General features: G+C 31.3%; 4 protein-coding genes across 10 annotated transcripts in view; 2 read left to right on the top strand and 2 right to left on the bottom strand.

Annotated features, from left to right (window-relative positions):
* LOC132938390 (uncharacterized) overlaps window positions 1-1,837 on the top strand; it is a 54,912-nt gene extending 53,075 nt beyond the window's left edge. For all 3 annotated transcript variants that reach the window (XM_061005187.1, XM_061005188.1, XM_061005189.1), the window contains exon 8: window positions 94-1,837. In XM_061005187.1, the coding sequence (XP_060861170.1) occupies window positions 94-822 (729 nt within the window). In that variant the 3' untranslated portion in view covers window positions 823-1,837. The remainder of the gene's footprint in view (window positions 1-93) is intronic.
* A 2,583-nt stretch (window positions 1,838-4,420) lies between these two features.
* On the bottom strand, window positions 4,421-5,500 carry LOC132939036 (uncharacterized). Its single transcript, XM_061006032.1, has 3 exons — window positions 4,933-5,500; window positions 4,634-4,847; window positions 4,421-4,568 (listed from the first exon to the last, which is right to left on the bottom strand). The coding sequence occupies exons 1-3, from the start codon at window positions 5,189-5,191 to the stop codon at window positions 4,490-4,492; spliced, it is 552 nt and encodes a 183-aa protein (XP_060862015.1). The 5' UTR covers window positions 5,192-5,500; the 3' UTR covers window positions 4,421-4,489.
* Window positions 5,501-6,810: 1,310 nt separating this feature from the next.
* Window positions 6,811-10,228, bottom strand: LOC132939614 (methylcrotonoyl-CoA carboxylase subunit alpha, mitochondrial). Of its 4 annotated transcripts, XM_061006878.1 has the most exons (13): window positions 9,934-10,013; window positions 9,795-9,828; window positions 9,529-9,691; window positions 9,233-9,450; window positions 9,016-9,163; window positions 8,683-8,916; window positions 8,411-8,623; window positions 8,060-8,353; window positions 7,837-7,986; window positions 7,606-7,759; window positions 7,317-7,534; window positions 7,046-7,237; window positions 6,811-6,974 (listed from the first exon to the last, which is right to left on the bottom strand). In XM_061006878.1, the coding sequence occupies exons 2-13, from the start codon at window positions 9,803-9,805 to the stop codon at window positions 6,867-6,869; spliced, it is 2,103 nt and encodes a 700-aa protein (XP_060862861.1). In that variant the 5' UTR covers window positions 9,806-9,828; window positions 9,934-10,013; the 3' UTR covers window positions 6,811-6,866. The 4 variants fall into 4 exon arrangements, with proteins under 4 accessions (XP_060862861.1, XP_060862864.1, XP_060862863.1 ...); XM_061006881.1 differs by lacking the exons at window positions 9,795-9,828; window positions 9,934-10,013 and adding an exon at window positions 10,120-10,228; XM_061006880.1 differs by lacking the exons at window positions 9,795-9,828; window positions 9,934-10,013 and adding an exon at window positions 10,024-10,115.
* A 1,077-nt stretch (window positions 10,229-11,305) lies between these two features.
* Window positions 11,306-19,392, top strand: LOC132938679 (mediator of RNA polymerase II transcription subunit 14). 2 transcript variants are annotated; one of them, XM_061005655.1, is made up of 3 exons: window positions 11,306-11,661; window positions 13,230-13,336; window positions 13,615-19,392. In XM_061005655.1, the coding sequence occupies exon 3, from the start codon at window positions 13,649-13,651 to the stop codon at window positions 18,365-18,367; it is 4,719 nt and encodes a 1,572-aa protein (XP_060861638.1). In that variant the 5' UTR covers window positions 11,306-11,661; window positions 13,230-13,336; window positions 13,615-13,648; the 3' UTR covers window positions 18,368-19,392. The 2 variants fall into 2 exon arrangements, with proteins under 2 accessions (XP_060861638.1, XP_060861639.1); XM_061005656.1 differs by having other exon boundaries at window positions 11,306-12,412.
* The last annotated feature ends 769 nt before the right edge of the window (window positions 19,393-20,161 follow it).

Here is a 20,161-nt window from a genome sequence, read left to right as displayed (position 1 = left end):
GAATATAAGGTCGTAATGAAAACTGTCCTATATAGAAAATTTGATATACAATATTGCATTAAAACATTAAAATTTGTAAAATTTTGCGTGCAGGACGAGGACGACTGCAAGGCGAAACAACAGTGGCCGGCCCCGAGGTTGACGAGGAGCGCAACGCTGCCGAGGAAATCGCGAGTCGCCACGGCGGGTCCGTCGTCGTTGGCCTGCAGCAGTGGCGTCGACGGTTGCGGCGGCTGCCACGCAGACAAGACGCCCGCCGCAGCCAAGAAGGCATACCCGTCAAGCGGTTCGTCCGGATACAACTCGCTGCCCCGGATGAACGGCGGCCGGAAGTCGGGCAGCGTCAAGAACTCGCCGTCGTCAGAGCTGTCGTACAAGATCGCCGCCGCAGCCAAAGCGGAAAATGGCGACGCGTCTTGCAAACCAGACACGCCGACCGGCCACGGCAGCAACTTCGATTCGAGTTACAGCTGCGACGAGATATCCGTCAACGACTCGTCCATCACGCTCACGGTGGTCGCGACGCCGCCCGCTAAGCCCAAGACGGCCGCGGACTTGCGCCGGGAATACTTCCGGGGCTTGAGCAAGTACGGTACGGCTGCCACCAACGGAACCTGCAGCACGACCGGCAGCGTCCGCGGTAAAGACCACCACTACCAACAGCTGCAGAAGCCACAGCAACAGCAGAAGCAGCAGCAGCAGCAACAGCAACAGCACCTGCAGCAGAAGTACTTCAACCGCAGTGGTGGCAGCGGGCGTGATAAACAGGCGATCGCCGCGAGTCTGCACAAATACCTCGACAACGCGTGTAAAATCAAATGACGGAAGTCCACCCCCCCCCCTCCCCTACACACCGCAAACCCTCGCCCGTTTTTCTCCTTATAACAACATCGTATATTATATAGTATAGTTGTCTGTTATTCTATAATATATTATTATTTCTTCTTGGATGAACATTATTGCATCGTCGGCCGTTGTATACCTACGACCTACCTATTATACAGCAAACAACTTATAATATACTAACACGACGTATATTAATAATTTACATGTTATTATTATTATTAGTATGTATAATTTACACGCATGAAATAATATAGTATAGGTACGCATATTGTTATAATATAATAATATTGTACGGGCGGTTGTAAATTCGGCTCCGCAATGGTAAGGTCGTGCATATAGTAACGCACATATTTGACGCACAAACGATTTTTTTCTAAACTTGTGGGTTTTCGACGGAAAAAAACGATCGGGGCCGAATTTACAATCAATCTTTTTATTCCCGCCTATTGCGTTAGGGCGCCGAGCTTACATTTTCTCGTTACATAATATATTATTATTGTTTATAATAGGTATATTATACCTACTACCCACTACGACCAATCTATATATATTATTATGTTATGAATTTATGATAATATTGTTAAAGGAATGCCATATAACATTTTTTATTTATAATTATTATTATATACAAACTAATCAAACAGTACTATATTATTATATTTTTATTATATACGATTATAATATTATGTTATTACCTATGTAGTACACTTTTCATCTTTTAATATTTTAAATGTATGTACCTCGTCCATATTTTTTGTACGTCAGTGTGATACTTATACATATAGGTACTATAATATACACAATTATAATATTCTATATACCTACATCATTATTGTTGACGACCTGGATATGAAGACGAAGAGTATACATATTTTGTAAACTTTCCGGGCGTATATATTATAATATCATATGCCTGGACATAATATCACTTGTTATAAGATATATATTAATATTAATTTATACTTAACTGAATAAAATACATAATATTCTATTTACCTATCGTATAGTTAAATACAACCTAGGTACTTATGCAAAAAATAAGAGTCTACAAAAAAGCGGCTAGGTACCAATACAATTTTTTTAATTTTCTATGTAGAAATTAGCAATAATTTGTAGGTATACTATCGATTAGGTATCGCGATAATAATTATCGGCATATTGCACATTCGTTTTTAACAACGGTTTTTTTTTTGTCGACAAAATTGTATTAATTATTATTTTATACTTGAGTCTAGACCAGTCATTGGTACACAACATATTATTTTGAATTGCTTATGCTGTATAGGTAAGTAGGTACAATTTATTTTGGTTATACGCAACGTGGGCCATAAACAGTCGTCACTCGGTTCACTGATCAGAATCTAAAAATGTTGATGTAACATTTTTTCGAATTTATATTTTACCAGCCATATTATTAGGTACCCGGCGTTGGGCGTGGACAAATGAATCCGAGATGTGGAATCCATCCTCCTGCGGCGGCCGGCGGATAGTACGAAGTTAGTTATTAGTAATAAGATGATGCAGTGAGTATAAAAAAAAACTAAAAAATACATAGTTAAACCAGGTATTGAGAGCAACCTAGCGTGTATAAAATCAAACCTCACAATTCTCGTAGAAAGAATAAAATATAAACTACAAACAAAAGGCCTTTCTTTAATAACAGTGTTAAAAATAATTGAAGATATCGAAGAATCGTTCAAATCATTACGGGGTGGAGCAGGTACAATTGTAAAAAATAAATTTAAAACTGTATTTGAAAATAATAATGGCTTGTCAACATTAAAACGCATTTCTAAAATATTGTCGGGTGAAGAGGAAAATAGCGAATTACACGGAGATCTTGGAGAATTGACTAGTGACGATATAGTATTTTTTAAGTATTCACCTATCACATCGGTTGATGTTGAACGTTCCTTTTCGACCTACAAGTCATTGTCGACCGATAACCGACGGAACTTCAAATACGAAAATTTGGCAAAACACTTAATCACACAGTGTAACTCGGGTAAAATAAATAAAATATTATTTAATTAATAAATAATAATTATTTGAATTTTATTCTTATTTACTCAGATAATTTTGAATAGTTGCGTACAAACCATGTCATAATTCAAGGTATCAAGTTAATCAGTACATACAAATTTTTTTAAACTGTAAACGGAGGTTTTAGTTTTTTTTATAAATAAATGATTTAATAAAGTTATATGATAAATTGAATACAATTTTGATTTGTATTTATTTTTATTTGTTGCTATTTTTAATGTTTTTAGGGCATATTTATAGAGCATATTTTAAGGTTTTTTTGGTCATATTATAGAGCATATTTTAGGATTTTTGGTGCTATAAAATAGTTAGTACTAATAACAGTAATAACTAATGAGAATTTTTTTTTACGTGTAAACAATTTCAAACAGAATCAAATGAATATTTTTGTACGATTCAAATATTATTAATAGCTAAATATTGTCAATGTGGACAAAATACCCTATAAAATAACAGGTTCAATCTATTATCGAAGCATTCTAAACCTTCCTCGAATAGTTGAATCTTCAAAATCGGTAGAGTATTTTTGATTCTTTATAGTTATTATATTTTAGGATTACACTTTGCATTAAGATAGAATACCTAGCTGTTACTGATGGCTTCTATTCTAATACTTTACAAATTGCAACCCTTTCTGGAACCGGTGACGTATTTACAGGAAGGGTCCATGGGGTTCAGACCCCCCCCCCCCCCCCATTAATACCTATATGAACATCTAAAATATATATATATATTAATATAGTCAGTAGCTGAGCCCCCCACTTAAATGTGTTTGGAAAATTAGATGGACCCCTTCAATGAAAAATTCCTTAACACCCACTGAGGAACCCAAATATTGTGCAAAATTTGATGGCAATCGGTCAAAAAATATGAGTTACAACATTATTACTCTATGGTTACAACCCAACAATAATAATATCTGTATTAGCCAACTATCTATTATTATCGTTCTATACTTACATCTATTATTTCCCAGTCTATTTTATCAGTTGAAATATTTTCCACTGTTTTTGCCAATACTGGTCTAGTACTTTTTAATTATATGAACTTCGACCATACAATTTGCCACTAATTTATGCTAAAAACTGTTACTCAATTTTAAGTTTGTATAGAGAATAGCTTTATTAGCCTAAATGACAAAATATAGTTAACACAGACAATTATATCCAATCATAATAACTATTATTTTATTATCTATAAGACTATAACCAATAGCAACCATATAATACATATAAACTAAGTACCTAATATTCTTATAATTCATTTTCTTAATATGATTCAACTTTTATTGAAAATGGGTCTGGTAATTTTTGGCTCTCTATTTTTATATATAAGATACTAATTATGTTGATGTATAATATTTTGTTTGAACAACTACCAACTACAAATAATATGAAGTAAATGGTGTCATATCACGATCATCCAACATTTTTAAGGTAGCTAACATTTTATCAGTAATATTCAAAACAATTTTGTTTATACATTTAAAGAGTTATAGGTAGGTAAATAATAATTAAAACCAACCAACAAAATTGTTATAACTTAAAATATATTTTTAATTTTAATACAGACGTTAAAAATTTAGTATAAAAAAAAAAAGTTATGTCTTGAAAACATTTTGATCCGGGTGTTTCAATTGCTTTTTAATTTTTTTGGAAAACAACGTCAAATCTTTAGCTCTGAAAATGAATTACACAAATTAAGTCAAGGTGATTAAATTATATTATGTGCTAATGTTATTTACAGTTGGGCGTTCTGTTTCTTTTTGCATCCTTTTCCGTGTTTTTTAACAGGAGCACCTCGTGTATCGTTATTATTTGTTTTTCCGACTGGCCAATCGAGTACTTTTTGGTTGCTCATTTCAATGTCACCATGATCATTGTTGTCATCATCACTGTCGTCATCGTCATTAGACTTTTTCTTCCTCTTTTTCAACTTTTTCTGAGTCACCCCAAGCTCTGGAAAAAAATCCAGAATATTTAGTTTTAATAAAATAGAATATATATATTATATTATACAATTTTTGAACCTAAAACAACAAACTTTTTATTAGGAATGCATGTTTCAAGTAACGCTTTGCGTCCTTTTTCAATTTCAGAGATTCACCGCCACCACAGGATTTGACACTCTTCATCACGGAACAGACGCTCATCTTGTCATCGTCTTTCTTCATTCTCATTAGCTCTTCAGCCAATTCCAAATAATTGGTTTGTTCCGGTTGTTCTTCATTTCCACCACTGACGTTCGTCGTCCCCTCTGCGGCTTTAGCTAATTTCTTCTTGTACCTACGTACTTTTCCCATCCTGAATTTCGGAACGACAGTAATTAGATTAAGAAAGACTGTTACGAACTAAGTTTAGTGCAATAACACAAGACGTGTTTCGGCGTTCACTACAAATTATTTAAATCAAACGTTCAACAGTTGAACCGACCACAGACTTCTAAACAATACAGTGTTATAATATAGAAGTCGTCTGTGCACTGTGTCTACAACTTTGAACTTAACAAGCAAGCAATTGGTAAATAAACGGTGAATGGTGAATGGTGATATATTATCAGATCAGCACGTTTTTTTCAACTGTTATCTGTTGAACCAGACCAGGCTGCTACCCATAGATAATACATTTTAATCTATTCTGTGGTAGTAATTCATCGACCACACTAAAAAAAAAAAACGTAAATATCAATATCACATCCATTCGGCTTGGAATAATTAATATTAAATCACATTATCACTAGGCGCTGAATTTAAATATTTAATATTATGTGTAGTACATAAATGTACGCAGTTACCTAAGTCCTAACCTCACTTACTATTTTTGTATACACTATAATATAGTTCTAGCCATACGGCTATGCTGGCTACAATTTACCGACGAGCCCACAAATCACTAATTAGTATTAACACAGAATAGATTAAATTTATTCTGTGGTATTAGTATTTAGTAGGTACCTTCCTATAGACGTCATGATCGATGCTATTATTGCTATAAATTATATTTTTCATCTATGTCAGTGTTAGTTTTACGGTATTATTTAGTTTAGCATTCTTTGTTTAATATTACCTACCTATTTGTTGGACATGTAAATGTGTTTACAACAATAAAGACCTATAGTAACGTCTTAACATCATGGGCACGTTAATATTTTATGCTCATAAATATTGAATGTTAAATAGTTTTATAAAAAATTAACAATTATTCTAGTTAATAATGCCATGTGTAATATGATTTGAAAATTCAAACTAATTTAATTATTCTAAAAACATTTTCATTTACCATGTTTATTTGTTCAACACCTAAAAAGATTTCTCAAAATCAAATTAATTGATTACTTGAAAAATATGGTTTGAAAAGCCTTTAATTAAATTATCTTTAAATGTATTTAAAATTCTTCAGATGTCCAGAGAATGTCTCAGAATGTCCTCCAGTTGAGGCTTGGGTATAATTATCTGGGACCTGGGCTATATGTATAGAACATATGCTATATTACATATAGTGATTCAACATTTAGAAGAAAACATAGTATAATATTATGTTTCAAATCTTAAAAATGGATAGTTGATTTTTGTGTATAAACTATAATTGTTATTTTGACCCAACTCGACTTTTTATTATTATATTTATAAAATAACATGATCCTGCAATATATTTTGTAATATTACATTCATAACTATCATATTATTTTATCACTATTCAGTTTACTTTGCTATCTCAGATTCTATTTAAAACATGTTTCAATATACTACCAATATAACTTGATAAATTTAATCACTTACACAAAAATTAAATTTACTAACAAAGAAATTTATCCAATGATAATGTACGCATCACATATATTGTATAATACTATAATATATTATGTGATAGATATTATGTCCGTGGTGCTAAGTCAATAATGTAAATAATTGTATAACAAAAATGAAATAAATAATTTTATTTTTTATAAAAATGTATAACAATGGTTTGTACTTCAAATCAATTTATAGGTATAATTTTTACCAACAGTTCTCCTTTCCTGACACTGTCACCTTCTTTACATAGGATTTTTTCTATTTTCCCTTCAATTTGCGCTTTAACTACATACTGAAATGTTGATAAATTATAAAATTAGATAATATTATAAATATACTTTATCTAAAGCATGTTTTACTTACTTCCATTTTCATGGCTGTTAACACCACTATAGGATCACCAATACAAATATCATCACCGAGACTCACATTTACTCTTTCCACTGTTGATTGGGTGGGAGCTAAAATAGTTGAATTGCTTCCTGTGTCTTGTTCATTACTATCAATTGTTTTTTCATCAAAAGGCAAAACAACAGTAAATTCATTTTTTCCATCCTATATATAAAACAAAAAATTATAACTTCATATCTATTTGACGGTTTTTAAAATAAGTGTTGACAATAGTAAATTATACCTTATTAAATAAATGTACAGAGTTTTCTATAAATGCAATATTGGATTTATACAATGTGCCATCTACTATACATGTTAGATGGAATCTATTGGGTGATGATGTATCTAAACTACCAATAACATTTGATTCAATTTCAGTATCTTTATTTTTAAAAGAAACATTAAATCTACTGTTACTAGATCCTACTCCACAGTACTCAATTCTGACATCGTACATTTCTGAAACCAAAACCAAATTATATTGTACGGTAATAAATTTTTTTTTTAAATTTTATGTTATTATATTTTACCTCCACAAAGGTTGTGTTTTAGTTTAATTTTTTGTACATAATTGTGATTTACTCGAAATCCAGTTTGAGTGGCAAAAGGTGAATATGGATCATTGGTATTAATATTTGAACTAATAGTGTTATTTTCTTCATACAATATTAAAGCAATAACTGCCTAAAACAATATATAAAATTAGCAGTTCATAATAAATAATATAATTAGGAAATGAATCAAGTTTAAATAACATTTACCTGAGATATCAATTCAGTATTAGGTAGATTTTTTGATAGAAGAACATTTTTATGTTGTTCTATAAATCCTGTATGAACATTACCTTTTAAAAGTTCAGGATGTGCACACAGCGACATTAGAAATTGAACATTTGTTGACAAACCTGCAATCTACAGTTATTACTTATCATTATATTAAGATTAAGATATTAGGCAATCTAGAAAATAATAATAATATTTTTACATTGAACGCTGCCAAGTTATTTTTCAGCTTAGCAAATGCATCTGATCGAGTTTCACTCCATACTACCAATTTTGCAATCATAGGATCATAATGTACAGAAACATCATCTCCTTGCCTTACTCCTGTTTCTACACGTACATCATCAGACACATTAGGATAGTCCAAATATTGTAAATTTCCAGCAGCAGGTAAAAAATTATTATAAGGATCTTCAGCATAAATACGTGCTTGAACAGAATGTCCTCGGAGTTTGATTTCATTCTGTTTTAAAGGCAATTGTTCACCTTCCGCCACCTGCAATACCACTGTTTATTTTTTGTTCACGTTCATGTCTGAATTCATTAAAAATACTTTTATTTGCCATTCTACTAAATCCACCCCGGTGATCATCTCAGTAACAGGATGTTCTACTTGTAATCTAGTGTTCATTTCCATAAAATAAAACATATTGGTTGCATTGTCAAATATGAATTCCACAGTCCCAGCACCTTCATACCCAACGGCTTTTGCCGCACGGACTGCAGTCTCTCCAAGATGTTGTCTTAGTTTCTCACTTAATCTGGGCTAAAAATTATTATGTTAATCTAAACTAATCAATGCTTAAGTCATTTGTAAAATCTTACAGCAGGCGCTTCTTCCATGACTTTTTGGTGACGTCTCTGTATACTACAGTCGCGTTCAAACAAATAGACACAATTTTTGTGCTGATCAGCAAACACCTGTACTTCGACGTGTCTAGGTTGTTGTATGTATTTTTCAATTAAGACTGAATCATCACCAAATGAACTTAATGATTCTCTTTTGGCTGACATAAGATTTTCAAAAAATTCAGATTCTTTGGAAACAATTTTCATACCCTAATGAAATAAAATATTAAATAATAATATTTATATTTTGTTCCACAAGCATAATAATATATACAAATCTATAGAGAAAATTTGAAAATTCAATCTTACTTTACCACCTCCACCTTTAATGGCTTTGATCATAACAGGGTAACCAATTTTATTAGCTTCATGTTGAAGGAAATCTGAATTTTGATCTTTGCCATGGTATCCTTCAATTATTGGCACACCAGCTTCAGACATTATTTCTTTTGACTTACTACCATTATTCAAATATTTGTTTTTAGATGATACAATTATTTAAAATCCAATAAACACAAACATTTACCTTTTGATTCCCATACTTTCAATAGCATTGGGTGGTGGGCCAATGAATATCAAGTTATTACTCTGGCAATATTGAGCAAACGATGCATTCTCTGATAGAAAACCATACCCAGGGTGTATGGCTTGGCTATTGGTTTTGATTGCAGCATTGACAATACGGTCTTTGAGCAAGTAGCTGTGTGCGCTCTGAGCCGGACCAACACGTACTGCTTGATCGGCCTTTAAAACACATTTTTAGGCACGTTAATGTATAATAATTTTAAGTACTAAATAAAAGTATAAAAGTAATTTTTATACCATAGCCACATGCATAGAATCTTTATCAACATCACTGTAAACAGCAACAGTTTCAATTTGCAAACGACGTGCTGTTTTAATGATACGACAAGCTATTTCTCCACGATTAGCAATCAATAATTTGGTAATACGTTTTGTTGGCCCATTATGAATATTTCTCACACTGTAAATAACAAAATAATAATACACAAACATTAAATCTTTTATAATACAATTGTCTGGACGTATACATTTACATAAATTATAATAGTATAAGTATACTCAACCTCAAATGCATCTTTATAGATTATACAAATACAACTAAAAATGTAAATAAATAAAAATTCAAATACGTTTAATTAATAAATTCCTGTACCTTTTTAATAGTATACATGATTGGTAAAATGGTAAATATAAATTTATCACCTTTTTTTTCAGAGTTAACTACGTAGGTATAAATTATTATGAACATACAAACCTATAGACATTATTCTAATAAAACAATTAGCATTATACCTTATTATGTTTACTGTGTAATAATTAACAGACTATAGCTAGGTTGCAGGTATAGAATATAGATAAAACGACCAACAACTAACAAGAGATTCGTACTTATCTTATCTTCACTGGGGGAGCCATATTATGATGAACTCGTAAAGTCGTAATAATAATTAGTAAAAAAAAAACAATTTATATTTTATACATAATAAATAGGTTAACGAGAAAAAAAGATATGATATAAATTATTCATATATAGGTATATAATATAGCTAGTATAATATAGGTTATGTCTGAGGTTAAATTAGTCTTCTCGGATGTTAACCTTACGTGACGTATATGCAAGAAATTCGTAATATTTAAACAACAGTTAACAGAACATTAGAATAATTTAGAACTATATAAATAATACACACGATTTAGATGATTTAGACGATTTAGACTACAATATATAATACACTCTTATTAAACATTAATATTGATCTATATATGAGTGAATATAGGGTGTAAATTGTATGTATAATCAGTGGCGTGTATCATACAAAAAATTGGTGTTGCTAAAATAATTTTAGGAAACCTACCCCTCATAATACTGTTATACCGACCTATAAAATAACCTATTTTTTCATCAATCAATACCCATCCACCCATATTTAAGGTGTTACCTGAGCAACACTTGGACCCTATATGCTACATGCCATTGTAGTATAATAGTTACTATATATGTAATAGTGTTGCAAGTAGGTAGCAGTAATAATTTATTTTTACACTGTTTAGCACACAAAATACCGTAAATAATTGAACCAATTACTATTAAATATAAATTATACAAATATATATTTTTTAAATTTTATTCATCGTTGTCTGGATCAGACTGGATCTACAGAACGGAAAAATGGTTATTATCTAGAATTTTAAGAATACACTGTCAATGATATTAAATATATCGTAAATCGTGTTGTCAACATAGATAATAATATAATATATATATATATTATAAAATATTACCCATGGATATTACTGATATTCAGTTCTTAGCAATCTCGGAGACGGTGGAGTGCGGACGAATTGACAATTCAAAAACGGCGGGTTTGACGTAATTGGTGGGGATCAAACCGACGCGAATTGGGGTGACTGTCGTATTGTGGTCGTGTCGTACTGGCATAGTTACCGCGCCAGTACAAAATATCATAGAATATCCTATGGTACTAATATAACCGCACGGTATACCAGAGTTACCAGTACCGCGAATGCATAATATTTTGTTTACTATCTACCGTCGAGTGTCTTGGACTGTCACGGAGTGTCGTGATATTAAGATTGGAGAACGAAGTGAAATAGTAAATGACGAATATACAACTCAGTATGTCACACACACTGTCACAGTCTCGCTAGTCACTACGGTCTTCGCGGCATTATAGTATTATACTTTTATAGTACACCGCCTTTTAAGTTTCTCTTCGACGATTAACTTTAAATTGGCCATTACTCAAGTTTTTAATAAGTTTAATAGTTTTAATCCGAAATCTAACATGTATTCACAATTCTAATGCCGACAGCCGGCCAGTCAACGTAGTCACGTAGAACCACAGAATAGATTAAATGGTAGAATTATAATACTATCTACCGGAATTACAAAGCGTAAAATAATAAACTGTAAGTATCTGTTTTGGAATACCCAGCCAACTTTTGTATTATAAATATTTTCAATATTATAACTTTGAGTATTATTTAGATCGTTCGGAAATCCTTCGATACCGACTATCTAAAAACCTTACTTAATCATAGTAAGTAAGTAGGTAATTCAATAATTAGTTGTATTATGATTAATTAATTTTTATATTGACATTTAGTTCAATGCTCCTATAGTTAAAAATACCTACTATTTGTTTTTAAAATTAAATAGCTATTGTGAAAATTTCAAAAAATAAAACATAATTTTATTAAAATTAAAAATATAAATTATCAAATAAGTACTTACCTATCCAATTTTTTTTTTCACAAATTAAATAAAAAAAATTATTGGTACCTTTTTAACATAGGGTAGAAATTGATTTTGTCAGTTTATTTTTGTTAACATTTAAAAAAAAATAAAACATTGTCTGTTTTTGTCATATACATAGGGGTGCGCAGCTTTTTTTTGCAGGGTATGCCATTACTTTTAGATATACCTAGCTCAATACATTAAATAACTCGTCTCAAAATTAAATACAAATCTAAATTAAAAAAAAAAAAAAAAATAAAAAAATATGATCATATTATAATAACATAATAAATAATGACAAAAAATTATAATCCAACTAATCAAAATTCTTTTATTTTTAATAGTAGTATGAAATTAAGCAATAGCGAAGAGGCTATTATGTTCTGTGACAAAATCCATAATTCAACTACTTCAATTATTATAGTAGGTATCAGGAGTTAACAGTCTATTTTATTATTTACAGGATCCTGTATCTGTGGTGATTATTAAGTATTGAATATAATTATGAAATCTTATTAAAGGTATTTTAAATTGTCTCAAATCCCAATATTTTTATGAGAAAAAATAAAAATTTTAAATGTTTAAATTCTAATCATTAACTAAGATACTATGATATTAGTTCACAATTTTAGACAACAATTTCAACTAAAATCTATGATTATGATAACTCGGCAGGGGACGAAAAGGCATACCCAGCATCTCCCCTGCGCACGCCTATGATACGTAGTACAATTTATTCTCGAATTTATTGTACCTAACTATTTACAGTGGAGTCTCAATAATCTGACACCCCCACTTAACCAGCATTTTTTTTATCACTGCTAACTTTAATTAAATTATTTATTTATTGTTTTAATAATTTGTTGTATTTTAATTTTCTGGTAATATTGTTGGAATTTCAACAACATTTTTAAAAGGTGATATTTATATTTACTTGTTTACATTTTATCTTTTCTTGATTACTGATTGCTAAAGCCTCAATTTGTTGATTTATTTCGTAATATATCTATTTATCGATCTAAGCGTTAACTTTAATTTTTTTCATAATACTAATGTATAATTACCTAGGTAGGTATATAATATATATGTTTTCACCATATTAAATAAATTGTTACCTAGAATCCAAGTACCTACATTAAAATTAATTTCTCATAGTGAATAAATATATAAGTATTGTAATGTGATAAATAAATTTAAATTGTATTCAAAATTAAAATTATTAATATTAAGTTGCTTTCAGGTGTAAAATATTTCACAATCGTGTGTTAGAAGAAAAGTGAATAATTGATTTGGGACGTCATAAGACTCACAGTTTAAATGAAGCAATCATTATAACTATTTTAACAGGTACAACACCAAGTTATTACATTTGTTACATTTTTACATAGACAGTTTATTTAAGTAACTGCATTTTCCTTCTAAATATCACCTTAATTATCACCTCGGATCACAAAATTGCTTTTCACTTTGAATAAACAATTACATAATTTCTACTGAATCTAAAGTTAGGTAAATATCTTGATCCAACTCTTGATAAACACTAAGCTTAGACTGAAAATGTAACATATTATGTATTGGAAATATCAAATAGTCATAACTAACTCACGTGTTTAATTATTTTGCAGATAATTTATTAATTAAAACTACTACGGATTAACCATGCCTCCAACGCCATTGGAAGGTAATCAGCCCAATATGAGTAATGGATTACCTCCAGATGGATCTCTTTCTTTATCTGTTCTGATTGATTTTATTGTTCAACGTACTTATCATGAGCTTACAGTTCTCGCTGAATTGTTGCCTCGTAAACCTGATATGGAACGTAAAATTGAAATTTATAAATTTTCAAATCGAACACGACAGCTATTTGTTCGGTTATTAGCTCTAGTAAAATGGGCTAATAGTGCTTCAAAAGTAGATAAATCGACTCAAATAATGGGATTTCTTGATAAGCAGTCTTTGTTATTTATAGACACTGCTGATATGTTATCTCGAGTTGCTCGGGAAACTGTTGTTTCTGCTCGATTGCCCAATTTTCATATACCATCTGCAGTTGAAGTTTTAACCACAGGCACTTTTTCACGGTTACCGGCTTGTATTCGTGAACGTATCGTTCCCCCAGATAAAATCACACCAGCTGAAAAACGTGAGACATTGCTCCAACTAAATAGAGTTATTCAACACCGAATGGTTTGTAGTAATTTAATTAATGAAATGAGTTGCAAGAAAGTAGCCAACGGCCGAGTAACGTTTCGAGTGGAAAATGAGTTTCAAGTTTCTTTAACGTTGATGGGAGACAACCCTAATATACCATGGAGATTATTAGACATTGAGATATTGGTCGAAGACAAAGAAACTGGAGAAGGAAAACCTTTGGTACATCCACGTCAGGTGCAATATATTCACCAAGTTGTTCAAGCAAGATTATTGGAATGTTGTAGTACAGGAGGTGAACCATTGACTCAAGTGTATATGGTATTACACTATTTTTGTCAATCTTTGCAGTTAGAAGTACTGTTTTCACAAACCAGAGCTTTGTATAAAGATAGACTCGAAGGGCATATACACATAACAGAGTATACAGCTGGCAAGTGTCTAGTAGTTTCTTATTGGAGAGAACTTTCACGTAGTGTATCCGAACAATTTGGATACTCGTTGACAATTTATGTAGATGATAAAGAGCCTAATAAGCCATTAGGTATTTTACATTCACCATCACTTGGTACAAAAGATGCAGAGATAACAGAAAAATCTATTGGTACAGATTCATTGTCAATGGAAAGACTATTAGTGCATACAATTCATGTACGTACAAAAATTCGTCTCTCTGAACTTAAAGTAGAATTAGAAAATTTGTTAAAAGATGTAGAATGTACTTTGCAAGGTTCACCATCAATTTTATCGGTCGCAATACTTAATCCTTGTTTACGTGCTGAACAGTTATTGATAACAGTCGACACACATACTGGTATGCTTCAATGCCATGTTCCTGAGTTTAGTCCTCCAAGTATGGTTGTATTACAACAAGCGCTGAATAATGAGCATAGTAAAGTACCTTTACTTATAAGTGATTTAAGATTTTGGATTACTCAACGCCGGTGTGAAACAACTTTGCAACATCTTCCTGGAACGGCTTATGAAAGATTACCATTATTACATCATGCAGATCATCCTATGTCAAAAATAAGTCGACATCGGATGTATATAAAACTACATAAAATTTCAAATATGATAGTAATTGTTGAGTTTGCTGAAAATGAAAAATCCCCTTGTAGAATTGAGTATAAATTTTATCTAGCTAATGTAAAAAAATCATCGATTGAAGATAATCCTAATGATGAATCTATTGAGGTAGACATACCAAAAATGTATCTAAAAGTTATGACATTATTGACAATAGAAAAATTTGTAGCTACACATGGTCCTTTTACAGCTGTTATTGAAGAAGACCAAGAAAAAATGGATCCCAATAGTCGTAAAAGAGTTATTGTACGTCCAGATAAACCAAGGAAATTACTTAAACATCCAGCTTACTTTATACCCGAACTCGCCCATATTGTAGCCTTGTGCGACGAAAGACTGCCATTTACTGTACTAGCTCAAGAATTGACAAGATGTGGCATCAGTAATCAAGGTGTTCAAGTTGAAGCAAATGCTACAACTTTTGTTTTAAAAATTTTATCATTACCACCTCCATCTGGTATTGAAGCAACTAATCCCAAATGGATATCATTATGCAAGCGAGTTCTGTCCATTTCTATACGTGTATATGGTAAAGGCTCAACTCGATGTTGGACAACTGAATATGTGTTTTATGGAAGTCCCTTACCCAGTAGACATAGTCGAGAACAAGGAGCTAGACGGCCAGTTTACATTAATTATGATGTCAGTGTTGCTGAAAACATGTCAAAAACAGTTGAAACAATTTTGAACGATTGGTCTCAGATTGTACATTTATACTTTTTAGTAGAAGACTTATCACCTTACTTACAATCTGAAAAGAATAACTTAGCATCAATGATTGGTATAAAGAGTTATAATTATTTAAAACTCATCATAGGATATGGTACACATAGACGTTCTACAGCCACTATTCAATGGAATTCAACAAGCTGTAAATTTAATATAGTATTTGGCTCACTAAATAGCAGCATTAATCCTCATAACTTAATTAAAGAACAATTTGAAGGTTATTTGAACAACAACAAAAAGCTATCTTTGCTTATACATGAAATGCTTGATACACTAAACCCCCTTACTGCTATTTGTAAGTTACCATCAATACCACAACTGTGTGTTCTACAAGTCAGACCACAAGTACCAGTGATTACATTTGGAGTAGTCGCTAATTCTACAAATTTACTTAAAGTTATTTATGAAGGACAGTATTGTTTAGAAATCACGTTACGATGGGGAAATTTAGTGAGCATTAGAGATGGAGCTTATAGTAGATATGATCGAACATCTGTCATTTCTGAGTATACACCAACACCGGGTTTAAAGGCATTTTTATCCAAATATGTAGATGAGACAAATGTGTTTAGACGACGATCACAGTCTGAAGATGATAACCCTCCTTCACCAATCACTATGGATAATGTGGAAGGTAACTTCTTGAGTTCCTCGCATAGAGGTCCTCAGTCACCTGCACAAGGTTTACGGTTTCATTCTGCTGGTAACACAACACCAGGAAGTAATCCGCATACACCAGCAAGCCCACATCCTGCTGTATCAAGTATGTCTCAAAATTCACAACAGCAATTCAACAATAGCCCAGTGACGTCATTTAACTTGGCCTCTCCACCATCAGCTATTAACCCTTCTCCTTCAATGTTACCACACCCTTCACCGGGTTCAAGTTTATTAGCTAGTTCTCCTTCCAACCCTCTACATGTACCTAGCCCAGCAGGAATGTTACCAAACTCGTCACCAGGACCGGGCTCAGGATTTGGATTGAGTTCTAGTACACATCCACCAGAAGTGAGTCCATTTCAATCTCAAAGCATGACATCACCTGCTGCATCAAATTGGCCTGGTTCTCCTGGTTTACCTCGTCTGTCTCCTGCTAGAGCTCAAGGACAATCACCTGCGGGACATTCTTTACAAAGTCCCGATCATAAGAGTGGATATGGTCATACTTCTAGAGTGCTTCCTCAAAAGTCTTGGGCTGGAGCAGTTCCTACCATTATTACTCATGAAGCATTGAACGCATTATGCACACCAACTGCACATCCACAAGGGCTCCCTGCTCCCAAACAGTGTCCTTTAGAAAGGTTCTTAGGTTGTGTTTATATGAGAAGAAATCTACAAAGATTTGTTCAAACTGAAGAAAATCTTATTGCTTTGAATTCCTCCGAGCCAGGTGTTGTAAATTTCAAAGTTGAAACATTGCAATGTCGAGCTTTTATTAACATGCAACATTTCCAGTCATTACATTTAAAAATATCATGTATCCCAGAACAAAAAGATCCATGGAATGTTGAAGAATTAAATATTTTAGAAAAGTTTTTTGAAAGTAAAGTAGCAATACCACCTTGTAAGCCAAATACATTACTTGGGTTCACTAGAATGTTGAATTGTCCATACACAGTACTCAAAGACTTCATACAAATAATCAAATTAGAAATGATTCCTGGACTTATTCAACAACAACAAATGAAATGGACAGTTCAATGGTGTTTAAGAATACCACCATCGGCAACTCCGATTGTGCCTGTTGGCAAAGAAGCACTTTTGATTTGTAGAAATAAAATTTTATTTTTTTTACAAATCACTAGAATTGGAATAACATACAATAGTAATGAAGTGCCTTCATTAGTCTTACCCCTGGTTTACGATACTGCTACTAATCTTACACAACTGGCTGAAAAGAGAGATGCTGGTCCAGCATCAGCAATATCTGCTGCTAGTCTTCACATGAAGAGATTTGCTGAATTCGCTCTTAACCACAATGAATGTTCTATTTTTCCAGCCATTCGAGATTTAATGTCAAACTTTGTACTTCCATCTGAACCACAACCACAAATGTCACCTGCGTCTATGAACATGCACCCACAAATGACTCCTGGAGGTCCAGTTCCTTCACCGTTAATGGGACAACACATGATGAATCAAAATCCTAATATGGTTGGTCCAAATCCTAATATGGGTGGACCAAATCCTAATATGGTTGGTCAAAATCCTAATATGGTTGGACAGAACCCCAATATGGTTGTACAAAATCCAAATATGGTCGGACCAAACCCTAATATGGTCGGGCAGAACCCTAATATGGTTGGACAAAATCCAAATATGGTTGGACCTGGATGTAACAACTATGGTAATGTACCAATGTCAGCTATGGGACCACAACATGGTATGATGCCAAACCATCAGTGACATAAAGCTTATTATTCAACGTAATAAACTTATTTATAAATAATGTTAAATTACGTTTCTTTGTAGAAGAGGTACAATATTATTGGCAAATAGTAATATGTACCTACTGTAAAGTAATATACAAAGGTTTAATTTTTTTTTTATTGTACCCCATCAAATTTTGAAAAATTTTATAAGAAGATACAAATAATATTATGTAATTTTGAAGTATTTATAATTTAGTCGGAAGGAAGACAAATATTTTTTAAATTAAATATTATAAGTTATTATTATTGTACAGCTTTGATCATTATGTAATATACATTTTATGTTTATATACTTATTTATTAGTATTAGGTAATGGTTAATACATTTTTAACTTGATCCTCAATCCTCATAATAGTTATGAGAGATGGTTCCAAAAACCAATATTATAGAACTAATATTTATGTCAAATTTTTATCTCAACTTTTTTTGTCAAATTATGGTGAGAAATTGACAGTCCATCTGTTAGAAAACTCTTATTTTGAAAATATTTGAACTTGGTAAATAATGTTATGTGATATAACAATTAATTATTAAAAGTTAAATATTTATAACTCTTATTATATCATGGTATAATTTTACTTATAATAATTAATTTATGAAAATTGTATAATTTAACCTAGGTCATAAGAAAAAGTATTTATTTAAAATGACAAAGTTATTTGATAAAATATATAATTTATCATAAGATATTTATTTAATTTAAACATTGATTGTTATTAGAATTTTAAATTGTTATGAAGACATATTTTTGAACCAATAATTGTAAAATGTTTTATTTGAAACAGTGTAACTAGCGTGTTAATAAATATTAGTAGTAGGTAGAAATATGTATTAAATTTACATTATTAAATATTGGTTACCTGTATCAATTTATTTGTCATTATTATTTATGTGTAAGTATAAGTATAAGTATAAATAGTGATGAAAATGATACAAAATATTGTTAAAGACAAAATGTTTATTTGGTACTTACTTATTAAATGAAAAGAGGAATATTAAGAGGCTTTAGTTTCTGACTATGATATTATATTCTTCAATCCTTACTCAAATTCTTTGACATATTTAGTATAAGTAATGTATTTAAACTATTAATTATTATAAAATACTGTGGATAATATTATCTAATATTCCTAACTACAACTACTAAGTAATAAGTAGGTAAGATAAACTAGTAACGTATAGTATATATAATCTACAATATTATATATAGTATTATACCTTATTATGTTGTATTTATAATACTTACCGAGGTACTTAATTACTACTAAATGTATTACTAATTTTGCCTAATACTTATTAGACTATTATCTATACCTAATTACCATTTTCCAGATTAATAAATTAAAACTTAAATATTTATATAATATTTCAATTCAATTGAGGATATTATAATTAGGTAGGTATACCTAAGTAAACCTTATACCATTGAACAAAATAGTTCTATGCTTATAATAATAACTTAGCCAGTAGTTGGTATAACCAGGAACTGGGAAAGTATCTTGTTCAATATCTACAGCCTGCAGATGCTAGGTATTAATGTATCACAATTTGAGGGACTCAAATGTTGGAATTTAATTTTTCTCAAACACCTTGAATTAAGTGTTTTATTCATGGACCTTAGTATAAGATGGTTTTATTAGCCATCTGTGTCGTGGTACCACCCATGATTAACAACTATTGTATTCACATATAATTTAATATAAATTATAATCACATGTGGGCTTTCATAGCATACCGTCAAGTTGAAATTATTTTTTAAAGACGTAA

Source organism: Metopolophium dirhodum, chromosome 2 (assembly GCF_019925205.1).
Source record: "Metopolophium dirhodum isolate CAU chromosome 2, ASM1992520v1, whole genome shotgun sequence".
NCBI lineage: Eukaryota > Metazoa > Arthropoda > Insecta > Hemiptera > Aphididae > Metopolophium > Metopolophium dirhodum.
Note: the sequence above shows the minus strand (reverse complement) of the source record. Positions and strands in the feature narration are given on the sequence as shown.

What these genes read in the sequence shown, in the direction of transcription:
- LOC132939036 (XM_061006032.1), bottom strand. Translation starts at nt 5,191, where the DNA reads ATGGGAAAAGTACGTAGGTACAAGAAGAAATTAGCTAAAGCCGCAGAG. An exon ending in ACATGCATTCCTAATAAAAA is followed by an intron (nt 4,848 to 4,932) that starts GTTTGTTGTTTT and finishes ATTTTTTTCCAG; the next exon opens with AGCTTGGGGTGACTCAGAAA. An exon ending in AAGAAACAGAACGCCCAACT is followed by an intron (nt 4,569 to 4,633) that starts GTAAATAACATT and finishes ATTCATTTTCAG; the next exon opens with AGCTAAAGATTTGACGTTGT.
- LOC132939614 (XM_061006878.1), bottom strand. An exon ending in ATTCTATGCATGTGGCTATG is followed by an intron (nt 9,451 to 9,528) that starts GTATAAAAATTA and finishes TGTGTTTTAAAG; the next exon opens with GCCGATCAAGCAGTACGTGT. An exon ending in TAGTAGAATGGCAAATAAAA is followed by an intron (nt 8,354 to 8,410) that starts GTATTTTTAATG and finishes GTGGTATTGCAG; the next exon opens with GTGGCGGAAGGTGAACAATT.
- LOC132938679 (XM_061005655.1), top strand. Translation starts at nt 13,649, where the DNA reads ATGCCTCCAACGCCATTGGAAGGTAATCAGCCCAATATGAGTAATGGA.